The 19,344-nt window shown below is 49.6% G+C and overlaps 1 protein-coding gene across 1 annotated transcript in view; it reads left to right on the top strand.

Annotated features, from left to right (window-relative positions):
• prex2 (phosphatidylinositol-3,4,5-trisphosphate-dependent Rac exchange factor 2) overlaps positions 1-19,344 on the top strand; it is a 53,189-nt gene that overhangs the window by 12,338 nt on the left and 21,507 nt on the right. Inside the window, exons 5-25 of the mRNA XM_029148498.3 lie at positions 934-1,035; positions 1,514-1,675; positions 3,249-3,382; positions 4,137-4,240; positions 5,581-5,730; positions 5,884-6,025; positions 8,111-8,211; positions 8,934-9,037; positions 9,127-9,176; positions 11,137-11,212; positions 11,531-11,603; positions 12,332-12,474; positions 12,786-12,878; positions 13,686-13,834; positions 13,918-14,003; positions 15,210-15,346; positions 16,148-16,265; positions 16,848-17,032; positions 17,554-17,715; positions 18,329-18,548; positions 18,646-18,853. Of these exons, the coding sequence (XP_029004331.1) occupies positions 934-1,035; positions 1,514-1,675; positions 3,249-3,382; positions 4,137-4,240; positions 5,581-5,730; positions 5,884-6,025; positions 8,111-8,211; positions 8,934-9,037; positions 9,127-9,176; positions 11,137-11,212; positions 11,531-11,603; positions 12,332-12,474; positions 12,786-12,878; positions 13,686-13,834; positions 13,918-14,003; positions 15,210-15,346; positions 16,148-16,265; positions 16,848-17,032; positions 17,554-17,715; positions 18,329-18,548; positions 18,646-18,853 (2,699 nt within the window). The remainder of the gene's footprint in view (positions 1-933; positions 1,036-1,513; positions 1,676-3,248; positions 3,383-4,136; positions 4,241-5,580; positions 5,731-5,883; positions 6,026-8,110; positions 8,212-8,933; positions 9,038-9,126; positions 9,177-11,136; positions 11,213-11,530; positions 11,604-12,331; positions 12,475-12,785; positions 12,879-13,685; positions 13,835-13,917; positions 14,004-15,209; positions 15,347-16,147; positions 16,266-16,847; positions 17,033-17,553; positions 17,716-18,328; positions 18,549-18,645; positions 18,854-19,344) is intronic.

Genomic DNA, 19,344 nt, shown 5'->3' with positions numbered 1-19,344 from the left:
CATTTTAAGGCTCCCGTAAAAATAACTTGCTTTGAAGCTGAGATCTACAGCAGAGCTACGCACCCAGGAGAACCACACGGCGGCCACAGACTGACTTGTATTGTTTGGCTGGTTCTGCACTGAGGCGTGTGACCTTTTCTTAGATTGTAATTGACGGAGTGAGAAATTAAACGCACACCCGTGAAAGCGATCACACAGCTGTGTTTGCAGCACCTCTGTTCACGTGCGGCTTCAATGCAAGAGGCACCGGTGTTAATTTTGATTAGACTTTGATTTAACAGGGCCTCTACAGCTCTGACCTTTTGGTGTCTTCGACTTCCATCAAGGCCTTTTCTGTCTTGCGTTACCTTGTAACCTGCAGCTAATATATCTGGAGTCACCTTCAAGGTCATGTGACGACCTGGGGAGGGGAAACCCACTAACCCACACTAAACCTTTGGCCTGGTGACTCCTATAAAGATGGCTTGTTGGTCACCTTGTAAATCAACACCTCGTCTGAAATTCAGGTGAGAGTGATGTGAGAATGAAAAATAGCTGCGGGGCTCATAACATGTACGAGCCACTGATCACTGGTCTGAGCTGAAGGTGACGTTTTGTCTATACAGTACATTTATACTGGCTTGTGTTGAAGCCAACAGGTATTTAATCACTTTTAATATGCAATGATTTATTCATTAAGTATTGAAAAATCTGAAAAGTTGTGAAACAAATGCAGCTAAGAGTAAATTATTTCAATCTCAGTTTGACAAGCAATAAACCTGACATATAATAGAAACATAGTCCAGTTCCACTATTTAATGTCCCTCCTGGCAAATAATACTTTTAATTCATCATAACTTTATTACAGTTCAATCTTACAGGCTCCATTAGAGTCCTGCCTTTATAGACCCACTGGTGTTTGAGTTCAGTCTTATTTTCTTCTCTTTCCTTCAGAACTGCATGTTGCTGGGAGGCAGAAAAAACACAGAGGTCCCTCTGGAGGGTTACCTGGTGGCTCCCATTCAGCGGATCTGCAAGTACCCGTTGCTGCTCAGAGTGAGTGAGGTCGCGTGCATGCGTGCGATGCGAGCGTTATGGAGGAACCACGCACTCTGGGCCACCTCTGCATCCGCCACCAGTCACGAGTTAGGGCTGTCCCATCGCATTCGCGTCAGCCTCTCCCTTGCTAATGAAACACCGCTCTCGTACTCCTTGGCAAAGCCACGTAGCAGGAATAACACCAGGCCGATCATCACCTCCGCTGCCCAGATGTGCGTTAGCTGGCCTCTTTCATACCTGCACGTCCAGTTGTTGGCCTCATATTTTCCATGTCCTAGAGCGAGATGTAACACACGTTCAAAGGCATGCCTGAGTTGCTAAGCCGACCCGGCTCATGTCATTCATCTTGTTATGATCTATAAATGTACCCAAACTCTCTGTAACCCCCTGGAAACAGTCCCTAACAGGCAGCGGCAGGTGTTGAGAGGGGATGTCTTGAATCCTAATTCTCCATTTGTCACCCTCACGCTCCCAGGAGCTGCTGAAGCGGACGCCTAAGAAGCACAACGACTACGCCCTGGTGCAGGAGTCCCTGCAGGTGATGAAGGCCGTGTGCTCCAGCATCAACGAGGCCAAGAGGCAGATGGAGAAGCTGGAGATCCTGGAGGAATGGCAGTCCCACATAGAGGGCTGGGAGGTGGGTCTCAGCCGCCGCCTTGCTCCTCGGTGTCTGAGGAGTCCTTTGTCCCTGTTACCTCACAGCCAAGGCTTAAAGTCATGATTTATTCACACCTACTTAGACACATGCCAGTAATTTTAGAAACTTTCATGTGACGTGACTTTTGTGACCTTTTAAGCTTGGTTGTTCTCTCTGGGAACAGTGAGTTCTATTTGCATTGGCCGTTGGGCCGTAAGCCGAGCGCTGTCACCTCACAGCTACTGTTGAGGGGCCTGGGTTTGAATCCACCTGGCTCTGTGCCTTGAGATTTAGCAAGGCATTTAAGCTGGGTCTTCGTTTTTCTCATGTCATAGTTAATGTATATTCTCGCTGGCTTCTCCTCACTGCTTTCATTAATTGTAGACATTACCTCATGCTGGAGCGGGAACCTCTGACAGCTGCACTGCAGCTCGACGTTAGCGAGAAAAGAAGGGGAAAAAGGGAGACACACACAGCAAATGATGGTTGCATCTTGCATCTCTGCGTGGGTGTTTGAGAAGTGATGGAGGGATGAGGGGTGATTGTTAGAGCTGCTGGTTTTTTCCATTTCTGCTCCTCCGCCCGGCTGATTGCTTGTTAAGGCTGACCTCCTCCACAGCTGGCCGCCCTCGGGACATCCTGGCAGGTTCACCTCCTGCGTGGGAGACGGGGCGGTGGCCCGTCGTGGCCGTCACAGGCCCGACGGCGTTTATTGGTCGGTTTGGGCTGAGAGCGTCATAGAAACACAGCAGGTTATGTATATTTAGCCCAGACTGTAGTGGTTTCCAGTTGTATTCCACTTCACATTCTCCTGCTTGACTTAGTGTTACTAACTTGGGTGAAACAGACTGATGTAATAAGTGGTAGAAAAGGCCCTAGACCACTTTAAATGAGCAGGACCAGTTAGCCTCCCCGTATCTGGCTGCAGATTAGTCTAACATCTGCTCATGGGCTGGGGGGGTGAAGGGCCTGGGAGGGCGAGAGTTTGAAAAAGCACGAGGAAATGGGAATGGACTGGGAAATCAGGCTGATGGGATGAGAAGTGAGAGGTGATCAGCAGACAGGAAGGGAGGAGGAGAATCTAAAAGTGGCGAGGAGGGAAAGAAGGAAAAAGCAGGAGAGGTTCTGGCCCGGTGCTGATGTCTCCAGCAGGAGGAAATGCTTAGCACATTTTCCAGCTCTGTGCACATGGGAGCTATTTTTAGCTCTGGGGAGCTGATCAAACAGGGCAGAGCAACTCCCAGAACATGCAAGGTAAAGGGAACCACTGCGTCACTTTATCACTCGCAGGTACAAGCACCAGGAGCGACAATGCGACACGGTCCGGCCAGACAGGATGTTATTCTATAGACGCTATTAAGGCGCATGTAGATGGAGTGGGTCAGCAATCTCCTCTGAGGAAGCGGGGAGTGTTTGTACAGACCCCTGAGAGAGGGAGCAGGAAAGGCCGGGCTTTGTTCAGACACTACACTGTGTGTGGACCTTGAACTGAATGGATTGAACTCATTAGGTTTATTTGACACGTCGCTGTTTTTCTGTTTGTTTGAGCCTTTGCCCTTGTGTTCGTTTTCAGGGCTCCAATATCACGGACACATGCACGGAGATGCTCATGCAAGGCGTCCTGCTCAAGATCTCGGCCGGAAACATACAGGAGCGGATCTTCTTCCTGTTTGACAAGCTCCTGGTCTATTGCAAGAAGAAAAACAGGTGTCTCTCCACTGGCTGACTGATATTTATCACGCCGCACATAAAAACCCACAAAGCCCAAGATGAATTAAAATCCTCATTGGAGAGTGTGTGTTCTTTTAGGACAAGAAGAAGAAATATTGCTTATGCTAATCTTCTAATTTCCCACAGAACGATCAGTGCACGTGGTTTATAAATAATTCACTGTGCAAGTTAACTTTTTTAATGAAAACAGAACCATTCAACGCGCAAAACTTGTTATTTTTGTAAAGTAGTAGAAAGTAAAGTTGTGCAGGTTTCCCGTCAAATTGGGAACCAAAGTTCTGGGCGTTTATTATAATCAAGGCAGGAGTTGGTGATTGCTCAGTGAGTGGGCTTCACTTGTGACGGACCTGGGCTCCGTTTGTGTTTCCTCCTGTTGCATCTGCTAACAATGCTGCTCCGTCCGTTGTTAGCGTTGCTGGTGGACTTTTGTTTACCCACGACACACTAAGCTGCCACCTGCTTTGATTTGATTTGAGGTACTAGTTGTGTAACGTGTAAATAAAAGCAGATCCGTCTGCAGATCAGAGAAAGAAACGGGAGGAAGGAAAAGCTGCATGTACAGCAGTGGTGAGTTTGAATTAATAGTTTTTTTGCAGCAAACCTTCTGTTTAATATTCTCTAAAACATGATCGGACTTAATGGGAGCTAATGAAGCTAAATGAGCGGAACCTAAGCACCTAAAAGAATATAGTGATTAAACTCGTCTCCTCGTTCCCTCTCTTTATTCAAGGCGTTTGAAAAACACCAAAGCATCCACGGAGGGTCCTCGCTACCTGTTCAGAGGGAGAATCAACACGGAGGTGATGGAGGTGGAAAACGTGGACGACGGCACAGGTGAGTCTGGAACGAGGACTTGTTTTGGGCGACTAAACGTCTCCACAGTTCGGTTTGCTTTATGTTTTCTTTGCTCGCAGATTGACTGGCGGCGGGAATCGCAAAATATGCCATAATAATCCACACAGGGAGGTTTACAGCATTGTCCTTGGCCTGAGCTGGTGCACAAGCGTGTGATTTTACAGGATACGTTACCTATAAACATTTTTGAGATGCCTGTAGCTCCCGCGCCGCGGACATGTGCTGCTACTTGTGTTTCTTGGCCTCTTGTAGCTGCTGATTAACATTTATATTTGTAGAAGCCATCATTTCCTCTCCAGCCGACTCAGATGGGCAGTAATACTGGACGCGTTGGGTAAGAGATGGATGGGTTTGGGTCTGGAGGAGGAGGATAAACACGCGGGGCAGGCGGCGGTGCAGTAACTCATGGGTGTTCTGCACCACGGGCGGGAAATCTCAACATGAAATTCGGGGAGACAGGAGTATTTTAGCTTGGATTCCTGCGCAGTGAGAGTGCCACAGCCTTTTTCCCAGGCACACACTTGCTGCTTGTGGTTAACAAACGCCCTGAAGACATGCCATATAAAGGACACCGCACTGTGGATGCTTTTAGACGTGATGGTAATTGATGATTGTAACGGTTTTGCTTTGTGTTACACCCTTGGAGGGTGAAAATCAGAGGTCAGTCCGAGAGGTATTTGAAATGTTCCCTTGCAGATGTATATAATGACAGAGATGCAGCTGACGGTCAAGAGTTCACGTCGTATTAATATCGACAAGTCTGTAGACGAGCATAAGCTCATCAATCATGAAGCATCAGTCCATATTATAATAGTATTACTAATGAGGTTATAAAGGGTCTTGTGAGTTCTCCTCTTTATCACATTAATGAGGAAGAGTGATAATCGATACTGTATCTACTCAGATGAGATGCTTGAAAGGCTGATGCAGAGAAAGTGGGACAAGTGGAGAATAAAACAAGTCATTAGACACGTTTTTTCTATTTTGCGCCCGTTTCTTTGCTGCCATCGAAACTTTATTCGGCTTTGTTTGCTCTGAAGCGAATGATTGGATTTGTGCCTGGTGTTGTTGCTGTGTTGAATGCGGTAACCCTTGTTTACTGTGAGCCCGACTTCCCAACAGCTCTGTTTACAGCGTCGTGATCAGTGCGACCACTGATTGATGGCCCTCCCCTTCAAACTTGAAATACTACTCTGAGTCTGAGTGAATAAGAGAAGGGGGGGGGGGCGCTGGTGCCGTTCCTCCCCTCGTGCGGAGGGGACTTTACAGAACTAGCGAAGTGAAGCTCGTGTCTGTGCTCCGCTCCTCTGCACCAACAGCTGACTTCCACAGCAGCGGGAACATAGTGAACAACGGCTGGAAGATCCACAACACGGCCAAGAACAAGTGGTTCGTCTGCATGGCCAAGACCCCCGAGGAGAAGCAGGAGTGGCTGGAGGCCATTATGAAGGAGAGGGAGTGGAGGAAAGGTAGGAAGGTGCTTTGGTGCATAGCCAGTTCTTGAATTAAGTAATTAATGAATAAATCCATGTACTCGATATGCTTGAATTACAGTTGGAAAACACTTAAACTTCTGCTCCCGTTAAAACTGTTGGATCCTGTCTCACTTCTGTGCTGCACAGGTCTGAGGCTCGGCATGGAGCAGGACACATGGGTGATGGTGTCAGAGAAGGGAGAGAAGCTTTACCACCTCATGACCAAAGGCAACCTCATAAAGGACCGGAAACGCAAGCTCAGCACCTTCCCCAAGTGCTTCCTGGGAAGGTGAGACCCCGGCTGTTCATCCTGACCCCTGGTTTGTCCAGCGAGGTGTGAGGAACGTGTGTGTGTGGACTGAAGGAATGGCTTTTATTTTTTAGATAAAGATCACTTCCTGCCTTCATTTTTAAATTGGCAGAATTCCTGAACACAGCCGCTGGAAAGAAGAAAGCGTTGGCGTGTTTTTATTCCGGACGCACTGTGTTTTGTATATATAGACTCATATTCATGGGAAAATCTAATCCCTCCAGATTTAGCCCATGAATCTTATTTAAGGATTATTGGTGTGGTGTCCAGGGACGTTCGGTCATTGAATGCTAGTCATAAATCACAGGGGGGGATCAGCTGACAGCCTGCTTTCCGTCTTGCCCATCTTGGATAACAGGCGGGGGAAGCGTTGTACCAGAGGCCGGCTGTTGTGTGTCTTTGGGCTTCGTAGGTTCACTTCCCATGGTGACTTTGACTCAAGGCTGCATCAGAGGGATCTGAATCTACAAACCCCTGGCTGCAGCTGAGAGGCGCTCCACGACTCACAAGCCGCACGTGATGCTGGAGTAAAGTCGTGCTGGTCCCGCGTTTCCACAGGCTGCTGATCATCGCACCAGCGAGCTTAAATGGTCCTTTCAAAATAGAGGAGTGAGGTGAAAGCCCCAAAAAAGTCAAATTGAACATAGTTGTGGCCAAGTTCCACTGCATGTTGGTTTGGAGAGAGGAGTCACTCTCTCCTCTGGTCGCGGTCTGGAGGAAGAATGGATCCGTCAGCTAAGGAGATTAAAGGGATCCAACGTGGGTCGTGTGTGGGTTCTGTGCCACGGCGCGGCTGGAGGGATCAGATGGTGAGAGGGAGCTCAGCAGACGTGGCTACACCTGATGGAGCACCTCTGGCCCTCTGTGCTCCCCGTGATGATGATGATGATGATGATGATGGAGATGATGTAATTTGTGATTTGGAGCCCACTCCTTCTATTGCGAAACCCTTTGCCTTCATTCTCCTCGTCGCGCATTTAGATTTCTTATGATAATAAGAAATCTAAAGGCGGCGATCTCACTGTTTTAAACAGCAGAAACAGAAGAGATGCAAAGCGTGTCGCCGCTGCGTGTGGAAAAACAAGCGCGTCTGCCGCCGGATGGCTGTCGATGGAGGGAGCTGCAGGAAAAGGTTACACGCTCTGTAACAAGTGCCCTTTGTTTTTGTCAACTTCTGCACTTTCTTTTTGACATTTCTGGGAATGAACCTTTTGCTCTATCAGCACGCGGGACAGATCAATAGGAGCAGAAAGTGAAACAAATAAAAAAGCTGCTCTTCCTGCAAAAGTATTTTTTGACACATTATATGAAAAGTGGTGCGGAGCAGAACCATCAGAACCTGGATATTGGTCTTAGTTGTTCGGTCCAGTCGCTTGGAGAGTGAGTGCCTGACGTTTAACAGCTGGAGGCCGTGGGAACGCTGTGTCCCCGCTGTGGCGGGGACGGACGTCACGGGTCGGCGGTTCGAGCGCGTGGGTCGGTTGTTCTAAAACGGTTCTGTTGACGCCGACACCCCCGGCGTCGCGGCCGCAGGATTCCAGCGGTGCTTCTGGCCGTGTTTGTTTGGCTTCTGTGGGGAGACGGGGCATCGCACATGTGCTGGGGCCGACGGGCTGCTGCTCCTCTGCCTCTTTGTTTCCCTTCTCCTCCCATTTCCCCCCGTTCGCTCAGCAGCTCACAGCGAACGGGGACATTGAGTCCACTCCGAGCAGAAGATCAGATTCTGTCTTTGTTTATGTTGTTGATTATGTGGTTGGATTATCCGCACGTCACGGCTGTGCCGTTAATGATGCGATGCAAAAAATGGTTTCACATTTTCCATGAAGACTTCCAACGATCCGATTTAATCCTTCATATTTGTTTTTTTTTTTATAGTGGATGTCTGAATTAAAGAGTGTTTATTCAAACAAAACACACAAATGAAGGCTGCAGGGTGTTTGAACAAACAGATGAGCAAATCAATTGTAATCTTTGTATATATAAGGTTCCTCATTTGGATCTTTGCGTGCGTTTGCTTTGTTATGAGGTTGAGTGGGTGTTTTCTTGTCTCTTTTTTTCATCCAGCGAGTTTGTGTCTTGGCTGATGGAAGTCGGGGAGACGGGGAACCCAGAGGAAGGGGTCCATCTGGGTCAGGCTCTGCTGGAGAACGGCATCATCCACCACGGTCCGTGCAGACGGGTTCCTCCGTCTTTTTTAACCCCCACTCAAACCTTCACACTCCGCTTTGTATCTAAAACAAAATCTCCCACAGCCTCTAAGTATCTGCCATCGCCGGCTCTAAACTCCTGCCAAGTTCAATGAATGTTCCTCATTCCATTATATTTCCCCCCCGCCTCGCTGGACGCTGCAGCAGATGCAGCTGTCTTATTTATGTTTCCCGTTTAAACGCTGTCTTAACTCAACGTTTAGGCTGGGATTATAAATATTAACCTGTTTGTGTAATATCTGCCGGTGGCTGTTCTGTGGCTTTGGCTAACGGCGTGTTTAGTACATGAGGCTTATGCTGGCTAATGCTTTGCATTCAGGCTAAATGGTGCGTGCTGCTCTGCATGAATTTCTCCCTCAAAAGAGAGAGGCCCTGAGCCAAGTTGCATGTTAAATCACCCGAGGGGGGCTTTATTGCTTCCTTGGAGAGAAATGAGAATGAGAGTATCTCCTCACAATAAACCTTTAATGGAACCTGCACCACTGCAGCTTACGTCAGGAGGATCTTCAACAGCGTCCCCTGGAGCAGGAGAGACAAGGCCTCTATGAGTGACCGGATATGTTTGGGTTTTTTTTTCAGCTTCTTCAGATTTAAAGCAAGAAGAATGAAGCTCTTTGAGCCAGAGTCTTCTCGCCTGTTGCTTTGTTTAAACCCCCCCTGTCTTTAATTGCTCTTTACAGTCACAGACAAGCACCAGTTCAAACCCGAGCCTGTCCTGTACCGCTTCCGCTATGACGATGGCACCTACCACCCCCGGAGTGACATGTATGACGTCATATCCAAGGTAACCACACTACTGCAGGCTCGAATTAAATAGAAATGAGTTACACATCAAACAGTGATGCAAAGGATCTTTGTCGTCATTCTTCACAGGGTGTGCGACTCTTCTGCCGCCTTCACAGCCTCTTCAATCCTGTCATCAGGTAGGCGGCCATCGTCCCCTCCCCTTCCAGTGCAGCTTAGCAGGGAGGGGCTCCAGCAATTAGTAATGATGCTCAGCGTTTGGCTTTAGCTCCTATGAATAGCTCGCTGGCTAGCTCCCATAAACGTTCATCAAGTAAAGCATAGATTTTGTTTTCTTCTTCCTGTTTCAATATTTGAATCCACAGATGATTTCAGCTCATTTCAGGCCTGAGATTTCAGCTCAGGCCTCAATCCATTCAGCTTCATTTGTGTTGCAGTATAACACAGGTTTTCAACCGATGACATATTGATCCTTTTTTGAAGAATATGAGGCAAATATTGATCCAATTCTTACATACATCAAAACTGAAAGTGTGCTCTTGTTTCACTATTGGTTTCATTATGTTCCATTACGCTTTATCTCGTGGTGATGAATGTATAATTCCCCATTCAAACCCAAAGTATCCTAATGATGTTAATTTTCATTAGGTGATTTGAAACTAGCCAACATGCCCTTGAAATTGCCCTTTTCAAACCAATTACAAAACAGGTGCCTCTGCAGCGCGTTTGGCCAAGAAACCAACCTTTATCTCACACAGTTAGAGGTGAAGTGATGCTGTTTTGTTGTAGTAAATTGCTGGCATGCCTTGGCGTTTGGTGGTGTTCCTCTAATTGCCCTCTGAGCGGAGTCTGAGTCTCGCAGGCTGCTGACGTGTTTCAAGGTGGCCTGTTTATGCCGGGTTTCAACTGGCCTGAAGAAAAGCTGTAATTTCACACCATTGAAACTGTGCTGTAACTACAGGGGAGTTGCTGATCGTGTGTGTGTGTGTGTGTGTGTGTGTGTGTGTGTGTGTGTGTGTGTGTGTGTGTGTGTGTGTGTGTGTGTGTGTGTGTGTGTGTGTGTGTGTGTGTGCGTGTGCGCGTGCGTGCGTGCGTGTCTGTGAGCTAGCATTTAGTCTGCTGCCGTTCGTGTTTGTCTTTTTTTTTTTTTTTTACATTTTGGGTTTGAGCCTTCTGACGTAACCGCTCCTGTTAGCCAGCATGTCTGTGCCGTGCATCACAGGGCCTGGGAATGCCAGCGCTTAATTGGACCGACCGACCACGGCCTAATTAGGTGTAATTTCCTTGCAGAGTGAGAGCAATGAGGCAAAGGGGCCAAGCCAACACCAGTCAACACAGCTTCTGGGCCCCTCGTTTTATGTACCTCTAGTTCCCTCACATCCGGGGACCATAAATAACAACGCGGCCCACTGTAACTAAGACACTATATTAGAACAAGCCAAGAACTTCCCTCCTGACCTTTTCCACCCTTCACTCGTCACACTGCTGATTCCCCCAGCCGGACATATGGCTGCCCATTTCACACTCTGACAGCCTCATTGTGGCCCGGCCGCTCCAGCTCCACTCGGCCTGGCTCTGGCCTCCCATGAAACTCGGGTCCTGTATATTTTGGTCCAGGAGGTTTCTGCATGGCACAGCCATGCGCCTCAACGCTGGCAAACCCATCGCACACCCGCCCCAGCTTTCAAAGCAATCACACAACACAGCAATTGCGTTGCGGCGGAAACGGGGCCTCTCACACCTCACGTCCCCTCGATGGCTGAGATTGGACTTTAACGTGGCCCATATGTCATCGGGGACCCGTCTAAACGGCGCGTGTGCGTGCGCTGCCTGTGTGTCTGCGTGAGTGTTCGCATGCTGTGGAGGTCGCAGTGGTCCTGGACTTTCCCGGGCCTGCAGCTCCACTGCGCGTCCCCGGGGAGGCCCCTTTGTTCACGGGAAAATCCTGGCTCGGTTTCAGACGGCATTCTTGGGGTCTGGCAGAGTGCGGCTGCGCGGGAGCCCTGAGAACAGCAGCCCCGGGGGCAGCCGCTGCTCCCCTGTCACCGGCTGTCAGGAGCGGCCAGTGTGTGAAAAGTCACCGCGTCTCGCTCACAATGAAATGATTTCACTGAGTTTCCTCCCCTTGTGTCCACCCAGGGATAAGGACTATCATTTACGGACCTACAAATCGGTAGTAATGGCCAACAAGCTCATAGACTGGCTCATTGCACAGGTAAGAACTGAAGCTTACTGCAACCACTGTATTGACAGTATTATAAAACATAATCCAACCAATCACGTCTTGGCTTTAATAAACTGAGAAGTGATTTTTTTCATCACTCGTTGATGAATCTCTGTGAAGTCAAAAATCATGTACAGTAATTTACTCCGTGCCTTCATTGGGACCTTTTGAATGCCGGAACACGATATTTTGACTTCTCTCTAAACTCACAATGTTCTTTGTTCTCATTTCTCCACGTTTGACACATTTGCTCTGTCAACCCTTAATGCTTTGATCTGCCTCTTTATCCTCTGTGTGTCCCTCGTCCAGGGCGACTGCCGAACCAGGGAGGAATCCTTGATCTTGGGGGTGGAGCTGTGTGACAATGGCTTCATGCATCACGGTACAAAAAGCAGCAAAAAGCAGTTTTGATCCTTCTCTTCATGTTTTTTTTTGTGTGTCTAATGCTTGACATACGTACAAACAGTTCCTAATCTCTGCATCAAGAGCCTATTTTCCGTCCAGCATTTTGCATGTGTTGCATTCACGTGCATGCGGCGTAATTGACACCGAGGCGACATGCGTGGTTCGCATCGGTGTTTGTCACTTCGGGTGCTAAGTGGTCCGTTGCCGTGGCTACGCGTTGTTTATGGGCGTGGGCCTCGTTTCCAGCTCCGCTCGCGTCGCTCGTGCCAAGGTCCACATCACAGGCGCTACAGCATGAGTCACGCTGTGCCTCCTTGTACTCCCATGATGTAACTGCTCCGAGCTACCCGCAGCTTCAGCCTCACACTACAAATTATGAGCACATCTATGGAACGGAGCAGTCCCAGCAGTCCCAGCCATCAAACTGCCTTTCACTTCCACAGCCTGCGGGGGAATTTTAGCATTCGTGCCAGGGAGTTATTCAGCCTGACGATGTAGCCATTAAAACTATTGGCGCTGGAGCTGATCTTGATTTGGAGGAATCCTGTAAGAGAACAGTGTTTTCCCCCTCCGGGCTATTTTTGAGGTTTCGGTGGCGATGCTGAAGGTGATGTGTATCATGGGCTCATTTCAAAGTCTCCCATGGTGTGTGCCCTGTGTCCTCCTCCTGCTGATTCGCATTCATGACGCTGTCGCCTCCCTCAGTGCTGGAGAAGAGTGAATTCAGGGACGAGCCCTTGCTGTTCCGCTTCTTCGCCGACGAGGAGATGGAGGGCTCCAACACCAAGCACAAGCCCATGAAACACGACCTGAAGATAATCGAGAACGTCATCTCCAAGTCTCTCCTGGTGAGCTCAGCCGTGGCTCTGTGGCCTATTGATCCGTTCACCCTCAGCCCTTCTAATTTGCCACGACTTCGCTGTATTATACCCGCGACTCGGTAAATCATTGTGAAGCACGCAGCCGCATAACGTAGGAAGTCACAACACTGCAAAAGTCTATTTTATACCTCAGTAAGCACTCTGTTGAGAGGGATGAGCGAACGCTATCATGGCTGCAATCTGTCTGCAGCAGAATGCGCGTCTGCTGTGTGTTCTGTGCTGTGAGCGCCGTCTTGGTCGGCTGGGTTTTTGCTGATGGGAAGCGTCCCGTCTTCCAGATAAGACCCAGCGATGGAGGCTACGGCTTCACCCTGGAGGAGAGGAACCGAGTGGCCATCGTCAAAGCCGTGGAGAAAGGCTCCCCCGCCGAGGTGAGGACACACGCTCACCTCGTTCATACTGGCAGCTGGAAAACCTTACTGTGAATGTACGCGAAGAACACAAATATTCCGCACTACCACATTTCTGCTGTGCCTGATTTTGTTTTCAGGCATTTATTTGACGCAGCTGATGCCTTTACAGCAGATGTGCGTCACTTGTCAGGATCTTTTTGTTGTTAAGTCGTGTTTCATTCATCTGTCGTAAAGCGACTAACCCCTAACTGTTTGCTCCTAAACCGTCCTCATGGTGACGGACAATGGAGGAGTTTTTGTTCTGAAATACAACACATTAAAGGGCGCCATATTTCTTTTTAAGTCGTCTTTGGTGTTCAGCTTTGATCTGCTTTGTGAAAATGGGTCAGAGGGGTTTGAAGGCAAATGTGATCAAGCTAAGCACATGACCCGTAATTCCCTCCAGCCCTGAAGTAGCACTGAATGTGTCTGGCAGGTCTGGATTGCATAGAGACTGGCATTGTGTGTGTGTGTGTGTGTGTGTGTGTGTGTGTGTGTGTGTGTGTGTGTGTGTGTGTGTGTTTGCTTTTGAATATTCAATCTAGGACAAAGAAACTCATAACAGCATCCAGCTGTCCACTCCCAGATAAAAGTTATCCCATATCTGTCTCCTATAGCCCAACATGTGTGTGCTTTGTGTGTGTGACATACATTGTTCAAACCCCTTGGTCGAGAGTTCATAACAAATGTGGCATATATTTCCCTGTGGTTCTATCTGATGTTTAGACCCAATGTTTGAAAATGTAATGGTCTGTATTTGTCATGTTTTCATTCTTCCCTGTCAAGATGGCTGGCCTGGAGGTTGGAAAGAAGTTGTATGCCATAAACGGGGATCTGGTGTTCCTCAGACCTTTCTCTGAAGTGGAGGTTCTCCTCAGACAGTGTTTTAACAGCAAGGGGCCCCTCAGGGTGCTGGTTAGCACCAAGCCAAGGGAGTAAGTCCGATTTTGGTACGCGCCCAGGTGCTGTCATCGTCGTCTGCGTGCATGAGCTTGATGCATTTCCTGTTTGTCTCCAGGACCGTGAAGATCCCGGACTCGGCGGACGGGTTAGGATTCCAGATTCGCGGCTTCGGCCCATCTGTTGTCCATGCCGTTGGACGAGGTATGACATCGCCGCCTCCGCCACTTGAGATGTCTGGCCTCATCAGCAGAAGTCTGCCCGACATCACCACTCTGTTACCGTGGCACAGCTGGAGAGCAGCTGCCACAGCCTTTTCTGGAGGTGGTGTGCGTGACTTGGCCACAGGAGACCTATTCTCCTCCCCCATGGTCTCCATGGTCTGCATATGGTCCAGCTGCTTGGTGATTGGTGTTGCCAAAACAGAGATTTAGCTGCTTATCCGTCTTATGCACCTTTTAGCTTTTTTTGGTGCAGATTTGTTGGAATCTTCTAACTCTCGTAGGTTAAGGATCACTGTTAGGCCTGGCACAAAATAAGGTCCAATCAAAAAACAATCCACGGCCTTGTCTGGCTGTTCTCAAGGGAATTGAATTCATTTTTTTTTTTTTCTCTAAGCAATCTAAGTGGGATAGCGGGGTGGAAATGTGCTGCTTATGCGCCTCCGTGTGTGTGAGTCGCAGCCCTGATCTGCAGAGACGAAGCTGATGTTGTAGGACGTGTCTAATCGCCCGGATTGTCATAACGGCCACCGTCTCCCGGTGTCTGAGGTCAACAGGAGCAGGTAAAAGCTATTAGAGGCAGAGAAGCCGGGAGATTAGCACGGCGACGTGGATCCGCTCGCGCCACAATAAAGATAGAATTAAGCAACACATTGTTGGCGTTTTGTGGCCTGGAGCAAAATGTCTTCCTTTTAATATCGTAACAAATATTTGATGGACTTTTTTGAAATGTTGTCCATAGTGCTGAGTAAATCCCAGTGAACCAAATAATGTGAATAATAAAGTAAAGACTTGTTTGTGCAGAAAGTGCAGAGACTCTACTTTAAAGCTTTTGTTCTACCTGGTGCTGGTTCTTCATGCTTTAATGTGATGCTCGCATGGTGTTGAAGGAGCTGTGAAAACAAATGGTAGGAATATTTAGTTTGTCATGCACTTCCTTCTAATCGCTGTAAACCTTGAAGTTCCTCATCCACCCCAGATAAACAACCTCCCTCCTCTCCACGCGTTCTCCTGCACTCCTCCTGAGCTGCCAAAACAGGAAACAAACTTGTGTATATACACAGAAGAGAAAGAATGTTGTTTAACCTAATTCCGGAAGTGGAAGGTGCAACAGATATTTTTTGGGGAGTGTTGTGTTCAATCGCCTGCAGCCGACGCTGCTTCTGATGCCTGTCCTGTCCCTCTCCAGGCACGGTGGCCGCCACCGCCGGCCTCCATCCGGGTCAGTGCATCATTAAGGTGAACGGCATCAACGTGAGCAAGGAGAGCCATGCCAGCGTCATCGCTCATGTCACTGCCTGCAGGAAGTACCGGCGGCCCACACAGGTGAGACAAGCCCGAAGAGACGCTTCAGTTCAGTGGAGGGCAGCTGCAGAGGAATAATCCACCTAGTTTATTAGCTTAAAGGTCACATAATGGAATTCTACAGAGAGGTATAGGAGAGTGTGGAAAGATCAAAAAGAGCAGGAACGTAGGCGAGAATAAATATAGCACCCGTTTACCTCTGTCTGTCTTTCTCCCGCTCTGACGCCATCTTTCCTTCTCTTGGGTCATTACACAGAAATAATAGTAGTTTTGGCTCCCCCGGTGCTGACCCCTGGCTCAGCGGTGAGCCTGCTGTGGGAGGCTGGCAGGCCGGAGGTGGGAAAAAACCCGGGGGTGGCTGGGACTCGGCGTGTGTGAAAGTGGAGGAAGGAGAGGTGGAGAGTGATGGAGAAAGAGGTGGGGGCTCCACCTGTTGAGGGAAACACACGACGTGTGTGTGTGTGTGTGTGTGTGTGTGTGTGTGTGTGTGTGTGTGTGTGTGAGACTGAGTGTGACTGAGTGTGACTGAGTGTGTATGATCCTGTAATTGCGGCCTTGAGTGTGAGTGTGCTCGCAGAAACCACCCCCTGGGGAGGGTGGGCTGGGGGTGGTGGTTTTGGGAAGACACCACAGACCGCTGGGCCGGGACAACATGTGGCGTTGGCAGAGAACTCGCTGTGGGCTTAGGTGTGGAGAAGGGAGGACACACACACCAGCACAAGGTCCCACAAACGAGCAGTGGTCCCTAATGTTTGAGAGGAGCTCTGTCAACCCGATACTTTGTCTTCTACTGTAAACATGCTTTTGTGTATTTCTTTCCAGCAAGATACTATTAAATGGGTGTATAACAACAGTGAAAGCGCCCAGGAGGACAAGCAGAAAAGCAACCGGAAACCCGCCCTCGAGGAGAACGGGGATGGCTTTGACTGCAAAGTGGAAGGTGAGCGTGCACACACGCGCACACGCGCACACGCGCACACACACACACACACACACACACACCTGAGCAGCGTACTTCAGCTCAAGGTGCCCGTTGACGCGAGGCAGGAGCACGAGCCCCCTTCGCCTGCTCTAGTTAACAAGTCAGCCTCGGTTCCAGCCCGAACCCGGTCATCTGGACCCTGTTAGTCTGGGAACAGCCGCCTCCTCTGGTTCGTCAAGCGCTAATTCCCCGCGATGATTTATAAATCCCAACGAGAAAGTAAAGCGGGGAAGCGGCTCCCTTTAGTGCGAGCGGCCCCGGAGCTGGATTTATTGCTGCGTTAAGTCACTGCATTAGCACAGAGCGGGTTCACTTAATGCCGGCGGAGCCGTCGGCGGAGGAGCAGGGGGCCTTCCTCCGAAACCAGCTGCACATTTGGTGCTCGCAGGCCTCCTACAGTGTGATCACGAACACACTGGGAACAACACGCCGCCTGTGATGTGGTAAACACACAACGCATTTCGGGGCCCGACTCCCGAACTCGCCCTCGCACGCAAACCTCGATCTGCTTCAACTCCTCCTGTGTTTCCGCCGCCGCAGAGGTGATGGACAAATTCGACACGATCGCCATCATCGACGGGAGGAAGGAGCACGTGAGCCTGACGGTGGACAACGTGCAGCTGGAGTACGGCGTGGCCTACGAGTACGACAGCACGGCGGGCACCAAGTGCCACGTGCTGGAGAAGATGATCGAACCCAAGGCGTTCTTCAGCCTCACCGCCAAGGTAACGGTGCAACGCTGAAAACGCGGCCGCTCGTCTCCCACCACGGGGCTGCGTTGCTGTGGAAGCAGCATCTCTCTGACAAACCCAGTGATGAACGGCGTCACTGTCCTTCGTGGTGAATTAGCAGAGGCAGAGCTGGGCTCACGTCTTATTTATGGTCCTAGCGCCGCCGTTAAAGGAACCCAATAATGTGCACAGAAACACAACACACGCCTTCTGAGGGAAATCTAATTAATTTCATGTGCCCAAGCAGCCCGTGTTGTTGATAACTGAGCGGTGCAGAATGTTAATGTCACGCGTGGTCTTTCCTCTGCTCCCCATCCACTCAGTTGGGCATCTCATTAGGAAGCTCAGGGACTTATGTACGTCCTTCTCATATCTAATCTGATCTGGACGGCGTCTACACGCTGTACCTGCAGCATGTGTCTTTATCCAGCCTGACTTGTTGAAACTCACCATTAAAAGAGACATCGCTGCAGGTTGTGCTGTAGTAAATCATCCCTGCGTTCGGCCGCCGACAGATCCTGGAGGCGCTGGCGCGTAATGACGACACGCTGGTGCAGACGTGTGCCAGGCTGACGTCCGGCTGCGACGTGATCCCCGAGGAGCTGCGGCTCCGCTTCAGTGCCATGTGTGGCGAGAGGGTGGAGCACATCCACCGGCGCATCACCAACTACAGGAAGGTGAGGGGACTCGTCGTCATCAGCCTCTCTGCAGGAGGTTCCCCCGCAGCGTGGACTGAATATGGATGCTTTTGTCCGATTTGGAAGGAAATATTTTATGAAAGCTCTGCAGATTTATGTTACAGCTGCAAGCTACAGTATTTATAGTGTTCCTCATTCACATCTGCAACATGTGTCAATAGGCAAAACATCCTGGTGCGTGTGAGTGCGTTTGAGAGGGGAACAGAGTAACTCACTCAACATGAGAGCGGGCCTTGGATTAATTAGCAGAGGCCTATAAATAGCCTGACAGCCCCATCCAGCCGTTTAGTTGTGTAAGATCCCCTCCTGCACTGGCTCATTCCTTCTCTGACCCCTAGAGACAAAGGAGCGGAGGGTGGAGGGGGGGCGACGGATGAGAAGACCGTAAAGGGCAGGTAGAAGAGGAAAGAGGGGAACAAACAACAAGACAGAGATGAAACTGACGAAAAGATATTTGAACTCGGGGCCTGGAAATAATAGCGTACAGAAAAATGTGCTGAGATGTTTTGCTCTCGGCTCATGATCCATCTGGATCGCTTTGTAATAAACTGTATCGGCTATTTCTGCCTTTCAACTGCGTTTCTATTTTCAGTTTGCTCGCGTGCTGAAGAACAGAGCGTGGCCCACCTTCAAGCAGGCCAAGGCCAAGGTGTCCCCCCTGCACAGCAGCGACTTCTGCCCCACCAACTGTCACATAAACGTGATGGAGGTCTCCTACCCCAAGACCAGCAGCTCCCTGGGCAGCGCCTTGGGCGTGCAGCTGGACAGCAGGAGAGGCACCATGGAGAAAGGAGGCCGCAGCAGTGCAGAGGGTGCGGCAGACGTCTCCACTTACCTCCAGTCGTTGTAAAAATCATTTCTACACTTGGAGCTCAGCTTTTTTTTTTTTTGCTTTCGCGTTGTGTTTAGGTAAGTTGAACCCCATGGTTCACGTCCAGCACACCATCACCACCATGGCTGCACCGTCGGGTCACAGTCTGGGCCGGACCGAGGGACACGGCCTCCGCTTCCTCCTCCGAGAGGAGGACCTGCTCACCCTGGACGCGTATCAGAAGCTTCTCTACAAACTAACCACCGTCGTCAAAGAGATGGAGATACACGGCGCCCACATTCACGAGTGAGTCGGACAACTTCCAGCTTTATGCAAATCATTCTGCACCAGCCAGTGTGTTGTGTTTCATTCAAATGTGGCCTGGATTTGAGTTGAATCTATTTTGTTCTATTCACAAATTCGACAGCTGAGACGATTGGACTCTATCAGAAATGTCCTGTGGAACCAGATTACCTCATATAACTGGCTGTGACTCCATCAGTTTGTACGGTCACTGTGCTGCATCTGGTACTTGGCAGGAATACGCTTTGGTATTTACTCTAGTACCTGTGTGTGTGTGTGTGTGTGTGTGTGTGTGTGTGTGTGTGTGTGTGTGTGTGTGTGTGTGTGTGTGTGTGTGTGTGTGTGTGTGTGTGTGTGTGTGTGTGTGTGTGTGTGTGTGTGCGCTTGCTCACCTTCCACTTTCCAGTCAAAGCCATCTCCGTTCTCCTCGAGGGCGGGTTTCCGGTTGCTTTTCTGCTTGTCCTCCTGTGTGTATGTATGTGTGTGTGTGTGGT

Source organism: Betta splendens, chromosome 4 (genome assembly GCF_900634795.4).
Source record: "Betta splendens chromosome 4, fBetSpl5.4, whole genome shotgun sequence".
NCBI lineage: Eukaryota > Metazoa > Chordata > Actinopteri > Anabantiformes > Osphronemidae > Betta > Betta splendens.
This window is presented reverse-complemented; position numbering and strand designations above follow the sequence as displayed.